General features: G+C 36.5%; 2 protein-coding genes across 8 annotated transcripts; one reads left to right on the forward strand and one right to left on the reverse strand.

Annotated features, from left to right (window-relative positions):
• Positions 1-1,024: 1,024 nt before the first annotated feature.
• On the reverse strand, positions 1,025-5,810 carry LOC117428183 (biogenesis of lysosome-related organelles complex 1 subunit 6-like). Of its 7 annotated transcripts, none has more exons than XM_034901997.2 (8): positions 5,696-5,806; positions 4,485-4,566; positions 4,174-4,224; positions 3,700-3,842; positions 3,471-3,609; positions 3,174-3,261; positions 2,757-2,843; positions 1,025-2,453 (listed from the first exon to the last, which is right to left on the reverse strand). In XM_034901997.2, exons 4-8 carry the CDS (start codon positions 3,770-3,772, stop codon positions 2,334-2,336), a joined length of 507 nt encoding a protein of 168 aa, XP_034757888.2. In that variant the 5' UTR covers positions 3,773-3,842; positions 4,174-4,224; positions 4,485-4,566; positions 5,696-5,806; the 3' UTR covers positions 1,025-2,333. The 7 variants fall into 7 exon arrangements, with proteins under 7 accessions (XP_034757888.2, XP_058851080.1, XP_034757887.2 ...); XM_058995097.1 differs by lacking the exon at positions 5,696-5,806 and adding an exon at positions 5,563-5,669; XM_034901996.2 differs by lacking the exon at positions 4,174-4,224.
• LOC117428182 (probable proton-coupled zinc antiporter SLC30A4) lies at positions 5,803-15,846 on the forward strand. Its single transcript, XM_034901995.2, has 8 exons — positions 5,803-5,887; positions 6,480-7,018; positions 8,586-8,732; positions 9,955-10,108; positions 11,577-11,787; positions 12,375-12,480; positions 13,278-13,412; positions 13,566-15,846. The coding sequence occupies exons 2-8, from the start codon at positions 6,613-6,615 to the stop codon at positions 13,718-13,720; spliced, it is 1,314 nt and encodes a 437-aa protein (XP_034757886.2). The 5' UTR covers positions 5,803-5,887; positions 6,480-6,612; the 3' UTR covers positions 13,721-15,846.
• The last annotated feature ends 208 nt before the right edge of the window (positions 15,847-16,054 follow it).

Consider the following 16,054-nt stretch of genomic DNA (forward strand, 5'->3'; position numbering starts at 1 on the left):
TCTGATGCCGAGCTGGTACGGTCAACAGAGGCAGTTTTCTCAGCACCAGTACATTTAACAGATGCTAGATTGAGACAGCTATAGCTAAAAGTGCTACTCAGTATAGGATCAATGTAACGATTAACTGCACCAAACAGATAGCCACTCTGGGTGTATTATTGACTAAATGTAAGCAGCAGTGTGGAGTAGTGGTTAGGGCTCTGGACTCTTGACCGGATAGTCGTGGGTTCAATCCCCGTGGAGGACACTGCTGCTGTACCCTGGAGCAAGGTACTTTACCCAGATTGCTCCAGTAAAAACCCAGCTGTATAAATGGGTAATTGTATGTAAAGAATAATGTGAAAAAAAAATAAATAATAATAATAATAATAATGTAATTAAATGTAAAAAAATAATGAGATATCTTGTAACAATTGTGGATAAGGGCGTCTGCTAAGAAAAAATAATAATAATTTTCAATGCTTTATAGGGTACTGAACCTTTGTTGTATCAGACTTGTTAACAAGTTTCAAGTTGTTTTATGAAACTACTTAGATTATTGTTGACAACATCATCAATAGCAATGGACAGACAACAGAGTGTCTACTGAACACTCATGGTTATGAGACGTTATATATAAACAAACATCAAAATGACATAGAAAGCTTTGTACTCTTTAAAGACAGTAGATCCAAGTATAAATACACAAAATATCAGGTCAACAAAATATATTGTGGTGGTAAGACCTATTCCTGTACTTTAATACATTTGTATCCCACAAGGTGCCTTGTTTAAGGTTAAGAAAACTTTACAGCCAACAGGCTATGTGGATACATGTGCATTTCATTAGGAAACGAGATATAATAAAAACACAAATATTGTGCTGTATTTGATGTATCATTTATACAAATCTGTAAATCACCACAAAAAAAGCCTATTAACCCCACATTTTTTGAACAGTATAACTTTGCTGCATTAAAAAAAAATAATAAAAAAGTATGTTCATACATTTTTGATTCTTAGGAAAGGGCAGACAATCAGGAACTTGGTTAGAAAACTTTAAAAGGTTTTATTTAAATTGCAACCATCTGCTACAACCCAGCACAGACCTGAATGTGCACTCACTGAAAGAATACTGCATACCAGAAGTACTTCTGAGTAAACTACAGTGTTTGCTAAATTTGAAAGAATACTTAATGTAAAATAACTGACATGCATTAATGATATTGTAACATGTGTCCTCAACTTGATCTGTTGAGGTATTCTAAAAGCAGATGCTTTGTTTTATTGTACATCAAATTAAAATAATTATGCAAACGTTCTTCACTTTATCTGGTACATATAAGATCTTCCCAGGGTGATGAGTAAGAGGAAGTTCTTCTGAATAGTAGACCAGTTCAACACATCAGATATTTTACCAAAGATAGTGATTCAGGTTACTCTACTAACAGATGTGTAAATATACAGCCAGCCATATTAAAACAATATATGGCTTGCAATATGAAACCAAGCCAGAGCTACCGCTCCCTAAAAACCAGCAGTGCAACGTGATTACCAACACTGTCTGTCAAGAGTAACACAGTAGTCAATCAATTACGGAGTATATTTATGCTTAGGTATGAAATTTGTTTGGATTATCCAGTCTTAGAGAATCATGTTTTTGATAATATGGCACCTGTTATTAATATCTTCTGCAACCTCTTGCCTTATAAATCAAAACCCTTAGTGCAAAAACTAATCAAGTGCATAGTCTGTTATTTTGAGAGATTCACAGTTAAAGACCTTTGCTGCATTTCAGACAAAAACATTTCAGCAATACCCAAGCAAGGCATGGAAGGAGCAAACACTTCAATTACATAGCAGATTGATCTGGAGCTTGGTTAGACACACCTGATCTTGTTATATATTGCAATCAGGCTCACAGTAAAACCTGGAACAGAACAAACCGCTATGTAATGGGAGTCTTCTTTCCATCCCAGGAGAACATGTGATATAAAGAATGCATCATTCAAGTAAAAAAAAAAAATTATCAACCAATGCCATTGAACAAGCATTATAATTTGTAGGGGGCATCATGCCCATCCTCAATTTAAATGCACTGTGTTTGTGCTCTTGCTGTTTAATTATGTAGAATTTCACACACAGGCCCTCCTTCATGCTTAAAAAGCAGGGCAGAAATACAAACCAAGTAAATGTCAGTAAAAGTTAAACAGCAGACCAGTAATTACATCACTATGTTAATAATGTTCTAGGAAAACATGGGGTATTTAATTTATCCTAACTAGGTACCTGCCCCCCCACACTTTCTTTGACAGCCTCTGAACTGATACAGATCGCACAGTTTGATTATTATATTATTTTCTTTTTGCAGGTTTTGCAATCAGCTGCCGTTCCCTTTCCAGCTCCTTTTCTCGCTGCTGTTCTCGCTCCAGTGCTTCTTTATGTTTTTGTTGTTGAAGTTTCAGTGCTCTTTTCTGGAAATGACACAAATCACACTCACAACCTTTGGAGTTTCTTTCTTGTTTCCTGCTGCTCTGGCTGAGTGGGTAAGAAGCAAAGCTGCAACCCAGGCACTCTCTGCCCTAACACGGTTTGATATTCAACAGCTCAAATAATAAAGTGCCATCCATGTGGAAAAAAAAATCAGATATTAGCCTTCCTTAGCCAATAGAGAAAAACTGAAAATGACATCACCATGACCTAGACTAGAACTTGTATCGGAATTGGATGAAGTGTGGCAGACCACACATGAGCATTTTACATTGTTGTTCACCTACCTTCAATTTAGTTGTCTTTTCATGTAGCATCATCATTTCTTTTCTTATATTCACCAGTTTATTATGATAGTACTTAGCTTCTGTAAACTGAAAATAAAAATGAATTATGAGCAATGCTGCAAATGTCTTCAAAAGGTACATCACTGCTTTACATCTCAATCTATATCTACATCTAAATACAGGGCAATCCAAGTCATTTTCATTGGGTGCTCCGGCATTCTCTTAATTTTGGTTTACAACATATTACAAATCATATCCCTGTACATGTCTTTCTGTCCGTCTGTGAAAAATTGGAAGTCATGGATCATGTCTATTTAAATGACTAAGGTAACCTGCATGCAAATGTAGCTTTCCTGTAACAACTGAATAAAAAGTGGCTTGATGCAATACTACGAAAATGAACAGAACAAAACTTACCAGGGCATTTAGATCAAGTAACGAATTACACTCCCGAAATTTTGTGATTTCTTGTTCCAGGGTGTCGAGTAATATTACTTGATTTTGTCTGCAAAAAGACAGGTCTAAGATGAAGATATCTAAAAAATGTATCATTATCACTGACAAGAAGGCTTCTCAGTCTCTAGGTATAAATGTGTTAAACACACAATTTAAGAAAAAAATAAAAAATGTATAGGTCTTTCCATTTAAATGGCTTTCCATTTAATTTCCCAAAAGCATTTCATCATCATCATCATCAAGAACAACAATACTCACGTCAGCTCTTGCAAGGCCATTTTTGAATGTTGCAGGTCAGGTAAATAATGTGAGATTAGTCCTTCAGTTAGCTTTTCAACTGCCTCATTATCCACAAACACCAAGTCTTCAGACAGGCTTGAATATGTTATATTGGATTCTGAAGTACAGTAAAAATACAAAAATAGTAATTAAATAGTTGAATGTGGAATATATTAGTGTGTGCTTTTCAGCAATGTAGGGAGCCTACCTATAGAGTGGTTGTTGTTTACTGGGGAGGTCATGGGTGAAGTCTCCTCATGTTCTTTCACCTCTGGCTCCATTAGACCCTGCACTCAAAGAGCGGGCAATGCAGGCTGATCAGGGACGTTCCCCTTATTTGCACAATACTCTCTGAAAACAACACATGTGCAGAACGTGTGCATTACAATCCAGGTCCTTGTTCCAAGTCCTAAAGTGTTCAATTCAACCTCCAGCCAGGCCAAGTCAACGTGGTTTTATTGGTTAATCATAATTAAAATTGCAATACAATTAATTGAACACATATATAACTAAATAACTTAAACAACTTATACTGTAGTACTTTTTTTCCAGGCGTCATTGTGTTACAATAATAATAATGCTGTCGTCCAGTATTACTGTAAAAAGAAAATAAAGTTGCTTAAAAAAAACATAATTTAGACCCAGTATTCTAAACGGTAAGAACGTAATACCAGTACCGTACCTGTAAATGTATCAATATAATTGTAACGTAATACTACAAGTTAGATGATCCCTGTACGGAAACACAAAATAACATTATTGGACTGTATGTTAATAATTCTTTGGTTTATCTTCTTTTTTTTTTTAATTAATACTGGTAGCTGGTGACATGTGGCGGATACAGTAGAAATGGACTTGAAAGCTCAATAATACATTTAAAAAATACATTTTAATTAAAGCATTGTGGCCTAGGCTATAGGGAAATATTGCGACACAATCAAAGCTTTTTTTCTAGCGTTACATTTAAAAAAGGCAAGCAGTGAAAATGTCTACCTTTTTCTACACAACAGTCAGTAATCCAAACTTATTTCTCAGCGTCCACCGTACCGTCATCCCCATCCAGGAAGTACAACATCTAATTGACAACAAAATCTCATGTGACTGCAATTGAACTCATGTGACTCGTTTGTACAGCCTAGATTGACTTACTGCAGCAATGCACACACCCTTGCGCTAAAGAATGCGCTTTGCTCTCGACACTGCAGCAGATCGCTATTTAAGAAACTGCTGTGGTGCACTGGCTAATGAAGTTACAATATACGTAAGAAATACAATTATTTAAAAAAAAAAAAAAATGGCGTCACTGGTTCCCTTCAAATTATTCAATTAACGTTTATGAAAATATTATTAGACTTTCTACTAATGTTAAGACGTACATACTTTGGTAGCACGTTCTATGTCAACCGTGATCTCTTGTTAATAATGAGGACTTTAAAGTCTTCTTCAGTTTAATTAAATGTATAATCTTAGCAACTTAATCCTTAAAGTTTTCATACTTGTAACAAAGTTACAATGTTTAAGGATGATGAGGTTGCACTGCTACAAATGTAATTAATACCAACGACAAAAATACGCATTTGTTTCTCATTTCCAGCTATAGCATATACTGTTCAGAAACTGTTGCTCTACTCATTTCCATTCAGTAAACTATACTTATTTTGTTTGTTTGTTAGCGTTGTGTTCTTTGTTTCTGTGTGTCTGGGCTGTCTGTTATCATCTCCAGAACACATCTCATAACCATTCCTTAGCATTCTCTCTTAGAATGCCATTATTACGTTATACTTCAAGGAAAGATGGTACTAGGAAAGATGTCATATACTCACTTATGCAGAGGTCCGTCTAAGTCTTAAGGTGGACAAAACACCAAGAATAAGGGCACTACAGTTGCAGTGTTACTGGGTTAGAACTTAATCTACGACTACTAGCCCAGTACATTAACCCTGACCCACCCCTACTAAAACTACTAATGCTCATGCATTTTATTAATATTGGTTTTCTACATTGCACAGAATCGTATTTATTTTAACCACACTAGTTTAATAGTGAAGTCTAATATTAACAAATATCTTACTGAGGTTTAAGCTCGCTGTTTTCTGAGTGACTCTCCTTTCGCCTCTACGCCACTGAGAAACTCAGTAGGCCTAATTCAAGTTATGGGTAAAATAACAAGAGAAATTCAACCAGTTCGGTTTGTGCACAGTTACCTTTTGTGACTTCATCTCAAGAGGCCTCATCATGCCAGCCCAGTTCCAGTCATGTGTTACAAACTCACGGAAAACGTGGGTCAGTGCTTTATCATACCATCACTTCCTGCTCAATGTAGTTTGGTTGAGAAAAACCAGAGCGCAAACAGTTCTGCAAGCCAATGTAATACGAATGGAATTCGCCTTGACAAGGTAATGTGAAAGTTTTCAATGATACTTTTTCTTAAACAGTATCAGTGACATTTCGCCACATTCCGATTTATACAACTGCTGCTATATTTAAACATGGTTAGGCTTTTTTAAAATATAAAAATGTATTTTTTTTACTAGCTAAGTATGACAGTTTCACAGCCTATACTTTTTTTAAAAGTCAGATATTGCCTCTTTAATATTAGAGACAGTCTTTATGCTATTTATTTCCAAACAACTTATTTTAGACAGGCTGCACAAGGATTCTGCTTTGTAGAAATGTTGATGAATGAGATTTTATTATGCCGTAGTGTTGCTTGCAAAGGTCATAAATACCACATCAAAATAATCAGTGTGACACTGAGAGATAACTAATCTAGGAAAAGCAGTAGGTTGTCCTAAGTCTTGCTGCGCACGGCACGTCAGTAACCTATATAAACTGAACTTTACATTGATGACATTATTCTTTAACAATTGAATCAACCACCGGGTATATTGATGTACAGCATGATGATGCAGAAACATACCTTGTGTTGTTGTTGTTGTTGTTTTTTATTTGTTTATTAGAACTCTTTATTTAAATGTTTTACAATAGATGCCTCCGGTGCAGCACATTTCTGAAGACCATTGGAACATAAAAACATACAAATATATTTTTTGAAAAAAAAAGAAGATTTTTCTGCAAGTGAGTTTTAAACTCGAGGATTTGTGCAGAGAACGTTAACACAATGTCGAGGAGTAATCTTTGGACAACTTGTAAGTCAGTCCTTAGAACGCCGAAGGATGGTCCGTTGGATCTCGACGACGGCACTCCGTTTGATTTCTCGGACGAAATGCTGGACGAGGAGTTGCCCAAGTTCAACAGACTCAGAGTGGTGGTATCGGATGAGATGAGTGACTCTTCGGTCATCCCTCACGCTGCCTCGGCTGTCAACGGCAGACGTATTAATTCGGCAGTATCCGATGATGATTCTTTAATGGGTTCCTCGTCAAGCCTTCAGAACCCGGGGATTCATTTGGACCAGTGTGATGGGTGTACAAAGAAAAAAGAACAATTCAAACAGAAAAAAGTGAAAAAGAAGCTAGCTTTCGCTGCTATTTTATACTTTCTCTTTATGATAGGAGAACTTATAGGTAAGTTAAATGGCCTTTTTTGGGGGGCACCCTTCATCATTTGTAAAATCTCAACAGTAAAAACTGTAGTCCTAGAATAATGAAACCATGTAATAGTGTAAAGTGAACCCTTCCATTCCCCTGTGTCACCCACCTTCACCCCGAAATACTGCCATGACTTGATTAGCTTAACGTATTGTCCCTTTAGTTATTAAACCTGCCTGTTAGTTGCACCATAAAAAGTCACTGGTTACCAAATATGATACTGCACACGGCTCTCCACTACATCTAAATTACACTTATAAAAGTTTTACAACACCCTTTTGCTTTTGCACGAGAAAACAAAAGTTAAGCTCACCAGAAAAAGAAACAGAGGACATAGGCTGAGCAGAAGCTGGCACAAGCTTCTCCTTGTAAGAAGAGTACAATTCTATTCACTGCACAGCATCGGCTATTCCATGTGCAATAAGCACACTTGAACAATTGTATTAAAGTTGTTACTGTAAAAATGCTTTTCTTCTCCGACAATTATCGAGGAGGTCAGAAGTGAGTTTGAGACCCTGTTCCCCTTTGATCCTCTGTTTTTTTTGTTTGCTTTTTGTTCTTATATTGCAGCGTATTTCGTCTTTCTTGATTATGTAATACATGCCCAAAGTGAGAAAATAAAAGAGCCACACAAGGTTGTATGTATACTTGTGTATGCGTATTTATGCAATGGCATGCTTGGAAGGTATTCATATGGAAGAGAATATTAGAAAATACATCAGATTATTGAATATCGATCTTATTGAAGAAATATTAACTTGAAACAAGTGTTAACTTTGGGAGAAATATGGTGGTACTGAAACATGATTTTGAATATACTGTAGTTTAATATACACACATGTATCCCTTTCAAATATTGCAACATACCGTGTTCCACATGGGTGGAACATGCAAATAAATGGATGCATTAAACTGTAGTATAAAGGAACATAATACATATTGCACATTGCTAATGGCCAGTTTTACAAAGGGCAAGGTCTATGGGGAATTTTGCAACACAGATATTTACCATTGAAGTTGTTTCACCTTTAATGGAAGTATCACAGAGTACATTTCCATGTGGCTACATACAATTTTAAAGTCATTTTCCTACTTTGCATAATGCAAACGTCCAATATATACCCTATAACAGCTCCAAACAACTTAATATTGTTTGACCGTCACTGGCTGGCAAAATCCCCTTCCTATAGATAGACCCTTGCCTTTGCTTCATTGTTGATTCATAATTAATATCCATTAGTAAGTCCCATGTCAGAAGAACTCTTTTGAGAACTAAACTTGCACAATTTGCTCACTCTCTGGACATTTTTTTTAACAGAAAATATATAATATTTCCAGTTAGAAAGTGAGGTCTAAAGCAGGTGCTACTTTACTGTGTGTAGTATATTACAAATGTTTATCTTGTTTAACATGAAATGTGGTCATGAATTGCATGAGTTGTTTAAATGACAAATACTCCATCAATCTAAATGACACCTGTTAAGTGTTCTTCCATGCAAGCAGTTTAACCTCTCCACCTTAACCTCTTAAAATTCCACTTAAGGTGGTTATGTCGCCAATAGCCTTGCGATTATGACCGATGCGCTGCACATGTTAACGGATCTCATCGCTATTGTTGTGTCCTTGCTTGCATTGTGGCTGTCGGCAAAACCACCAACTAAGAGGTTCACCTTTGGATTGCATCGTCTAGGTAAGTGAACTCGCTTGTGTTTTCATACAAGTTCATATATATATATGTGCGTATTTATTTATTTATTTATTTATTTATTTATTTATTTATAAGATCATTTTAAATATATATATATATGCACAGAGAGTTCAACAATGAAAGAATCTTGTCAACAAGTACTATTCCGAGGAAATCTGTGTTAGTAAAGAGTTCATTGGGATTGTGGGAGACTGTAATTGATGATACCGCAGGGCAACATGCAGAATCTGTGACAGAGAGAAAGCAGGATCCTTCATTTCACAATATCAACTACAGTGAGGCAGTGCAAATGCTGCTGCTGTTGCCTTTGCTTTGGTAACTTGGGCTGATTGCAGCTAGATCATTGAAGTGGAATACCACCTTGCAACAGCAGCAGCTTTTCATTTATAGCATTGTCTGAAACACCTGCATATTCTAAAGGGAAGTATACAACACAAACAAAGAGATTTTCAACAGAAGAGCAGAGGGACCAGCGATAATATTCAAGTAACCTTGGACAGCACTTTTTAAGCTAGAGTACTAGCTCTTGAAAAGTGTTTTAGAATAATCTGCATGTTCTAAATCTAATGTTTGTACCTTTTTATTATATGCTAATGAACTTATTTGGCTTGTTTCTAGTGTATAGTACTCTATAACCAATAATAATGATGCTAGTTTTCCATACAGCTCCTAATAAAGAACAGAATCGCTTGTCACAGTATTGCATGTTATCGTAGTCACTTCTACACGCCCTCACGAAGGTGGGCAGGTTTTAATCGAGGGCAATCTGAAGCCATCAAACACCCCCTTTTTTCAGGTAGAATTATAGTGCAGGATAATTCATTTAGATAGATGTTCAGAGAAGTTATTGTTAGTATTTCAGGTTGCATTAGGTCTATAATATACAGTATATTGTATACTTCTAAAAGAAGGGGTGGTTAAAAGTTTGAAACCGTGTTAATGTCAGTTATCGTAAAGTTATTTACCTTTGGTGCACCATTTTAATGTGAACACACCAATGTGTCTTGTGTTATCTGCACTGTGGAGAACACACTTAGCGTTACACGTGTGAATATTAACAGAACCATAGTTCTGTCTAACAATGGATTCTGTACTAGACATATACATGTACCTGTAATGTATTTGATGCAGGAGTTTTTTTTAGTACATATGTCACAAGTCTATATGAAATGTTAGTTTGCTATCTTCTTATTTCCATGCACAGAGGTCATTTCTGCTGTTATCAGTGTGTTGCTCGTATACATACTTGCAGCAATCCTGCTGTATGAAGCTGTTCAGAGAACTATCCACCAGGATTTTGATATTGACGGTGATGTGATGCTCATTACTGCTGCAGTTGGTGTTGCTGTGAATCTAATGTAAGTCTTTCTGTAGTACTCTATTCTCGTCACCTACATATCCGCTGTTTGCAATTCAAAGCGCAGTATATTAACTACAGAATTAAATACATATTTATTTCATTAAGATAATTACATACCAAATGTTTTTTATAACATTTCTGTATCTAAAGGTTTGGATTTCTGATTAAATATAGTCTAGTCAGTAATGATGTTTGCCCTTCAGTTTGCCACAGGATTGGTACTTGTTAAGATGATTTGTTAATGACAAAATAAATGTTTAAAGTACATGCTAAATTGTAGAATATTTTGCTTTTTTATGTCCACCTTTTTAAAGACAATCTGTATGTACCATCAGTGAATTATCAAACAAAATAAAAACATAAATACATCTAAAATTAACAAGAGGCACGTGACCTGTCCCCTTCTTGTACTGGACAGTGATCTTTAGCAGAAATATTTCCGATCTTTGATGCAGCTGGTGTCTTTTTCGTGAAGACGTTTTGAAGAAATCGCGCAGCTCTGTGCGGTGTGCTCAATCATTAACCGGAAGCAAACTGAACCGGCTGCCAGGTTCCTAAATGCAGTTTAACAGTCAGTGCGACAATAAGGCAAATGTTGGCAAATGTATTTATTTATAAGTGTTAAAAATATGTAGATTTATACTATTCTTTCAGAAGTTGGAATTTATAGAGAACCGTATTACACAGCAATGGTTACGTTTCACGGAAATTGTGAAATCTGTGATAACCGTGAAAAAAAATACAGCCTTACTTATAAATAATATTTTACAGGCATGCTCACAGCTTTTTAATACTTAAACCAACAGCTGTAGATAAATAACAGGTTTTTGCCCTGTTGTGTTCTAAAAAACACTGGGCTGAGTTTTTTTTTTTGTTTAGAAAAACAATACATGTTTCAACATTTTCTTTTTATTTATTGCTACTTAAAATTATTTGAAACTTTGTAACTGACTTTCAGTTAGGAAATGTAGTTTTCTACCGTGGTCTCTCGTTTACTAAACAGCTGTTGAATGATTTAGTTGACGTACGTTGACTTAGATGTAGAATTAACAATACTAAAATGAAACTTTTGAAAATGATAAAACTGGTTTTGTTTCCCATGTTGTAATGACAGACACATCATGTATTATGATTGAGTGCTGAGAGCTGCCTATGAATCAGAGGATTAAAGAGCAGCTTCAGAGAAATGTATTAAAGATTGAAACTTCACCGCCTCATGTTAACATATGCTGTTGGAAATCACGTTGGAACCTCACAGGACTCCTTGGTCCCAGTTTGATGTAGTATATGTAAATATATGTAAAAATATATATATATATTGTCCTATTCTCATGTATACTCAGTAAAGGTGTTCCTTTTTTTAATTTTATAACTTCATTTTGACAAAAATAACTCGTTAAACGTGCTTTTCTGGTGTTCCTGGAGCAGGGCCTGAATGAATACTAAAGTGTGATTCTCTTGAACAGAATGGGATTCATACTGAATCAGTCAGGGCACCTCCATTCCCACTCCCACGGGCCCTCGCAGCACCCTGCCAGCTCAGGACAAGGGGGACATGGGCACAGCCATGACAAGAGTCATGGCAGCCTGGCAGTGAGAGCTGCCTTCATACATGCCTTGGGAGACCTGGTTCAAAGCGTCGGGGTGCTGGTGGCAGCTTATATCATCCGCTTCAAGGTAGGAGTGGCTTGGTTTGGTTCACGTTTGATTTATCTTTTTTATACAGAGGTAGGCAGTAAGGCCAGTCAAACGAGTTACACCAAAAACATCCAGCGCTCTACATCCATCAGGTAGTAGCTGTGTCACCAATGGAAACATGGGATAGTGACGTCTCAGAACAGAAAACATAAACAGGTTTTTAATTAAGGGTCTACACCTACTGTACTGTCTGAATTAGAATGTACACTACGACATACATTGGTTCCATTCAGAGTTAAATGTATAGTATGCAGCTTTATAAAATATATATTTTTTTCCAAGTCTGAAGGATTAAAAAAAGTTCTGAATGCGTGACTAGACTTGTCAGGTCAGCAGGCTACACCAGTTCTGTGAATATCAAACTCTGTGAATATCAATCAATCAAAACAGACTTTTAAATAGCCCATGACGTACAGGCTTGCAAATGGGGGACAGCTTTTTTAGAACTGGCTTTGTCTTTGATATTTCTCAACATATTTTACAGCGAAGGATCCTAATTTCCCAAGAATGAACTGTTTAGTTTGCAGTTACAAAACCTTTCAACGGTCGTTTTGTTGCATTCACAGCCAGAGTACAAGATTGCAGACCCTATCTGCACCTATGTGTTCTCCGTGCTTGTGCTGTTTACAACCTTACGAATCATGTGGGACACTGGGATTATTGTATTGGAAGGTAAGCTGCAGGTTCTTATATGGTTCAGTTCTCTCAAGTTCCAGTCAGAGAGTTTGTGGTGTATGGGTTATATTTTTGCACACAAACAAAGTTTGTTGCCATGGCTTTTGGTTTACCATGACCTTTCTTACATAATAGGGGGTAGGGCAGTCATGGTGCTACTTGTTTAAAAAAATTCATGAAGGGTGTGCAACTGAAAATACAAAAACAGATGTATCCCTCGACTATTGTGCTTTGTTGGAAGCTGAAGGACTTGTTCTGATATGTTTAGGAATTGTAGCGAGACATTATCTAGCTGTTAAAGCAACAACCTAAAATCTGTTTAGATTCAAGAAAAAATTATTTTAAAAACTCACAATCAGTGAGTTGCTTCAACTTTAGAAGCAACTTCTTGCAAGTGACATAAATATAGCGTTATACGTCCCCACGTGTTGCTACAACTGTTTAAATAAAGTAACTGTAATTTGACTTTTCATTGCTAACACCCTGACAACTTTTTACACTTATAACTTTGAAGTCTGTTTCAAACCTTTTTTCAAAATGTTTTCGGAACCCCGCTACTTACTGGTACTCTTAAAGCAACACAATTTAAACATTTCTCACAAACTTTTCACCTAGAACTAGTTGCCTCGTGTTTTATAGCCTTAAATGCTGGCAGACATTGATTTCAGTGACAGCATTAATCACTGACCTATTTATAAACTACAAAGGTTAAAAACGGGGTGACGATTCTGTGGAGGATTGATTTTGCCATTGTGTTTCAAACCTTTTCCTCTTTCCGTTTCCCAATTCCACAGGTGTTCCGAAGCATTTGGATGTGACCCGTATCAAAGAAGATCTATTGAAACTTGAAGACGTGTATTCAGTAGATGATCTCAATGTCTGGGCGCTGACCGCTGGCAAAACGGCTGCAGTCGTGCATTTACAGCTCAGTAAGTGTCAGAGTGCATTGTTTGAAAGTGCTGTTTGTGTCAGCCAACGTACCTTTCCTTATTATGCATTTCTACAAGATTGTATTTGATGGGAGATATTTAGCTTCGTTTTAAAGTAGTATTTAACAAAGGCATCTTTTTTCCTCTTTAAAGTTCCAGACAGCTCAGCTAAGTGGGAAGAAGTACAATCAAAGGCCAGGCTTCTCCTCCTGAACACATACGGAATGTATAAGTGCACCATTCAGGTACAAAGCTTCAGGCAGAGGCTACCTCAACTGTGTATGAAATGCCAGAGTTCTTGTGCTTGAGGACCCAGGTTCTTCCTGAGCGTCGCGTGTGCAGCACAGTCTGGAACAGTCATTGGATTTCTCAGACTTGGTTGCTAAGCTGCGGAAGTATGGCCAGGTGACGTCACTGAGAGGTTGAGTGGAGGACAACTGCCAGCTTTCTGAGATTTAATACACGAAGCAGCTGAGTAATTCATACCTTTATGTGGACTTATGTATTTGTATTGCTACCTTAATTCTACTTTTGGTATATTCTTATTTTTATTTGATTATTATGATATCATTAGATGGGCCAGCACATGCCCGATGTCTTGTTTTATTCAGGGCTTTAATTTGCTTATTGGTATATCTTCTCTTCATTTCTGCAAATATTTCTTTTAAGCCAGTGGCACACAGAAGTAGCAAAGTGATTCATTTGCATTTATTATTTGCATGTTTACCTATCTTTTTATTTCGATACTCCATTCTGCATTAGATCATGACCTGACATTAATCAAATTAATGACAAGCACTGTCCAGCATATTGAGTTTTCTCAAATTATTATTATTATTTTTATACAACAAAATATTTGTATTAAAAAATAGATAATATAATCGAAATGTCTAGGTTGACCTTCAAATTGTACAGTTCAACCAACATTTGCTTATCTATATGATGGATAAGTGCAATGTCTTTATCAACGTTTTATCAGTAAGCTGCAATAATGTAACAATTGTAGACATTAGTGCGAGTATTAGTGACAAGTCGCCCCCCCCTCGTCCCCCCCCCCTTGAAATAGACAAAAGCACGTGAAGTTCCGATAGGGTCTGGTTGTTATTCACTCATTAGGTGACATCACTAAGAGGTTCTGGGGGAGCTGACACATGATACTGCAGTAAAGTAAGTCTGACTTGTTAGCAAGACTTACATACTCGAGCTGATGGACTCAATTATACATTGTTATAGCACAGGCTATGCAGTATGCATTTCTTGAGAATGTTCTTGTATATAATAATGATATTTCAAATCAATTTGTCATGATACACAGACAACGCCTATGTGCAGAATACTTAGCAATCCCATCATACCACCAACATTGTATTTTGTTCTTGTTCATATTGAGCTGAAACGTTTTTGCACTGACGGTCATTATTCGCCAACAAGTATTGGGACATGCATACTACATATTCGTTTGTGTATAAACAGCATTTTATCACTATGTGTTGCAATGCAAGGGAACTTTTTTCTTTCTGGAAGTTCACTGGCACCTCTCCATAAATAGAGCCTGTTGTGTGCTAAATGATCAGGAAGTTGGATTCTTTGAAATGCATGTACAAGTGGATGTAGGAAGCTGTGATCAAGCCCCTATACACCCCCTGATTTCTTGGGGCACCCCTCTCATAAGTGGCTGAAAGGGGTGCTTGGCAGTGGCGTGAACAGTAACTGTTTCAGCACTTTAGCTCCTCGTGAAACTCCAAACTCACTGTAAGTCATATGTAATTTGTTTTTGTCTGTGATTTGCAATATGTTGAAATGTGTAACCGATATTTATATCACTTACAAAAATGCATATTATTATTATTATAATACAATTGATTACTTCACAATTTCAACTGTCGCTACTCTGAAGACTACAATTTGACATCTGCTGCTGTTGTCCTTCCAGTTAGTGTTAGTAGAGTTGTAAAAGGCAGACTGTGTGTGTTTGGGCGCCCCCTGGTGCAGGAGTTGTATATGCAAACCAGATACTTGAGAATTTATTTTAACATGGCCAAACTTACTTTACTATGATATGCAGAAGATGAGTCTGCCGTTCTATGCAGCCTCACTGTTTTAATGGTGCCTATTTTTGCAAAGTATTTTAATCTACAATTTGTGCCAATAACTCACAAAAGCTACCTTCTTGTTATATTGTTTTGATGTAGAAAAGAAAGCACTTGCAACTAAAAACACAGACATGTGACTGGTGCAATATGCAGTATTTGACACAAATTAATCTTTAATGTTTTTGCAATTTCTAAATGCATAAATAACATTACTGAGTTAAAGATGCTACATTTATTTTTTGGCAGGTTTTTACTTCACCTGAGAAGTAACATTTTGTGTTATAAGTGACAAAACTTTATTGCATTTAATAAAGTTGTACAGCTGTATATATCACAACTGGCATATTTGTTGTCACCGAGTATATCTACATTTTGAATTAATTGTACTTGAATACCCTCTCCATCTCATTTCTCAATTAAAATACATACTGTGTTTGAGAGTGTCTCACTAATAAAATGGGACTTGTGGTTCACATATGTGTGTCACAGAGAGAGGCAGTATTTCCTAGAAGTGGCTTAGCTGTTTGTAAGTCTATAGCAGGGAGTTGT

Source organism: Acipenser ruthenus, chromosome 21 (genome assembly GCF_902713425.1).
Source record: "Acipenser ruthenus chromosome 21, fAciRut3.2 maternal haplotype, whole genome shotgun sequence".
NCBI classification, from domain to species: Eukaryota; Metazoa; Chordata; class Actinopteri; order Acipenseriformes; family Acipenseridae; genus Acipenser; species Acipenser ruthenus.

Coding starts and splice junctions, on each gene's coding strand:
- LOC117428183 (XM_058995094.1), bottom strand. CDS start 3,772: ATGGAGCCAGAGGTGAAAGAACATGAGGAGACTTCACCCATGACCTCC. Junction 3,262..3,470: donor ATGGCCTTGCAAGAGCTGAC/GTGAGTATTGTT, acceptor GTCTTTTTGCAG/ACAAAATCAAGTAATATTAC. Junction 2,844..3,173: donor TACTTGATCTAAATGCCCTG/GTAAGTTTTGTT, acceptor TTTTATTTTCAG/TTTACAGAAGCTAAGTACTA.
- LOC117428182 (XM_034901995.2), top strand. CDS start 6,613: ATGTCGAGGAGTAATCTTTGGACAACTTGTAAGTCAGTCCTTAGAACG. Junction 8,733..9,954: donor CTTTGGATTGCATCGTCTAG/GTAAGTGAACTC, acceptor TTCCATGCACAG/AGGTCATTTCTGCTGTTATC. Junction 10,109..11,576: donor GGTGTTGCTGTGAATCTAAT/GTAAGTCTTTCT, acceptor TCTCTTGAACAG/AATGGGATTCATACTGAATC.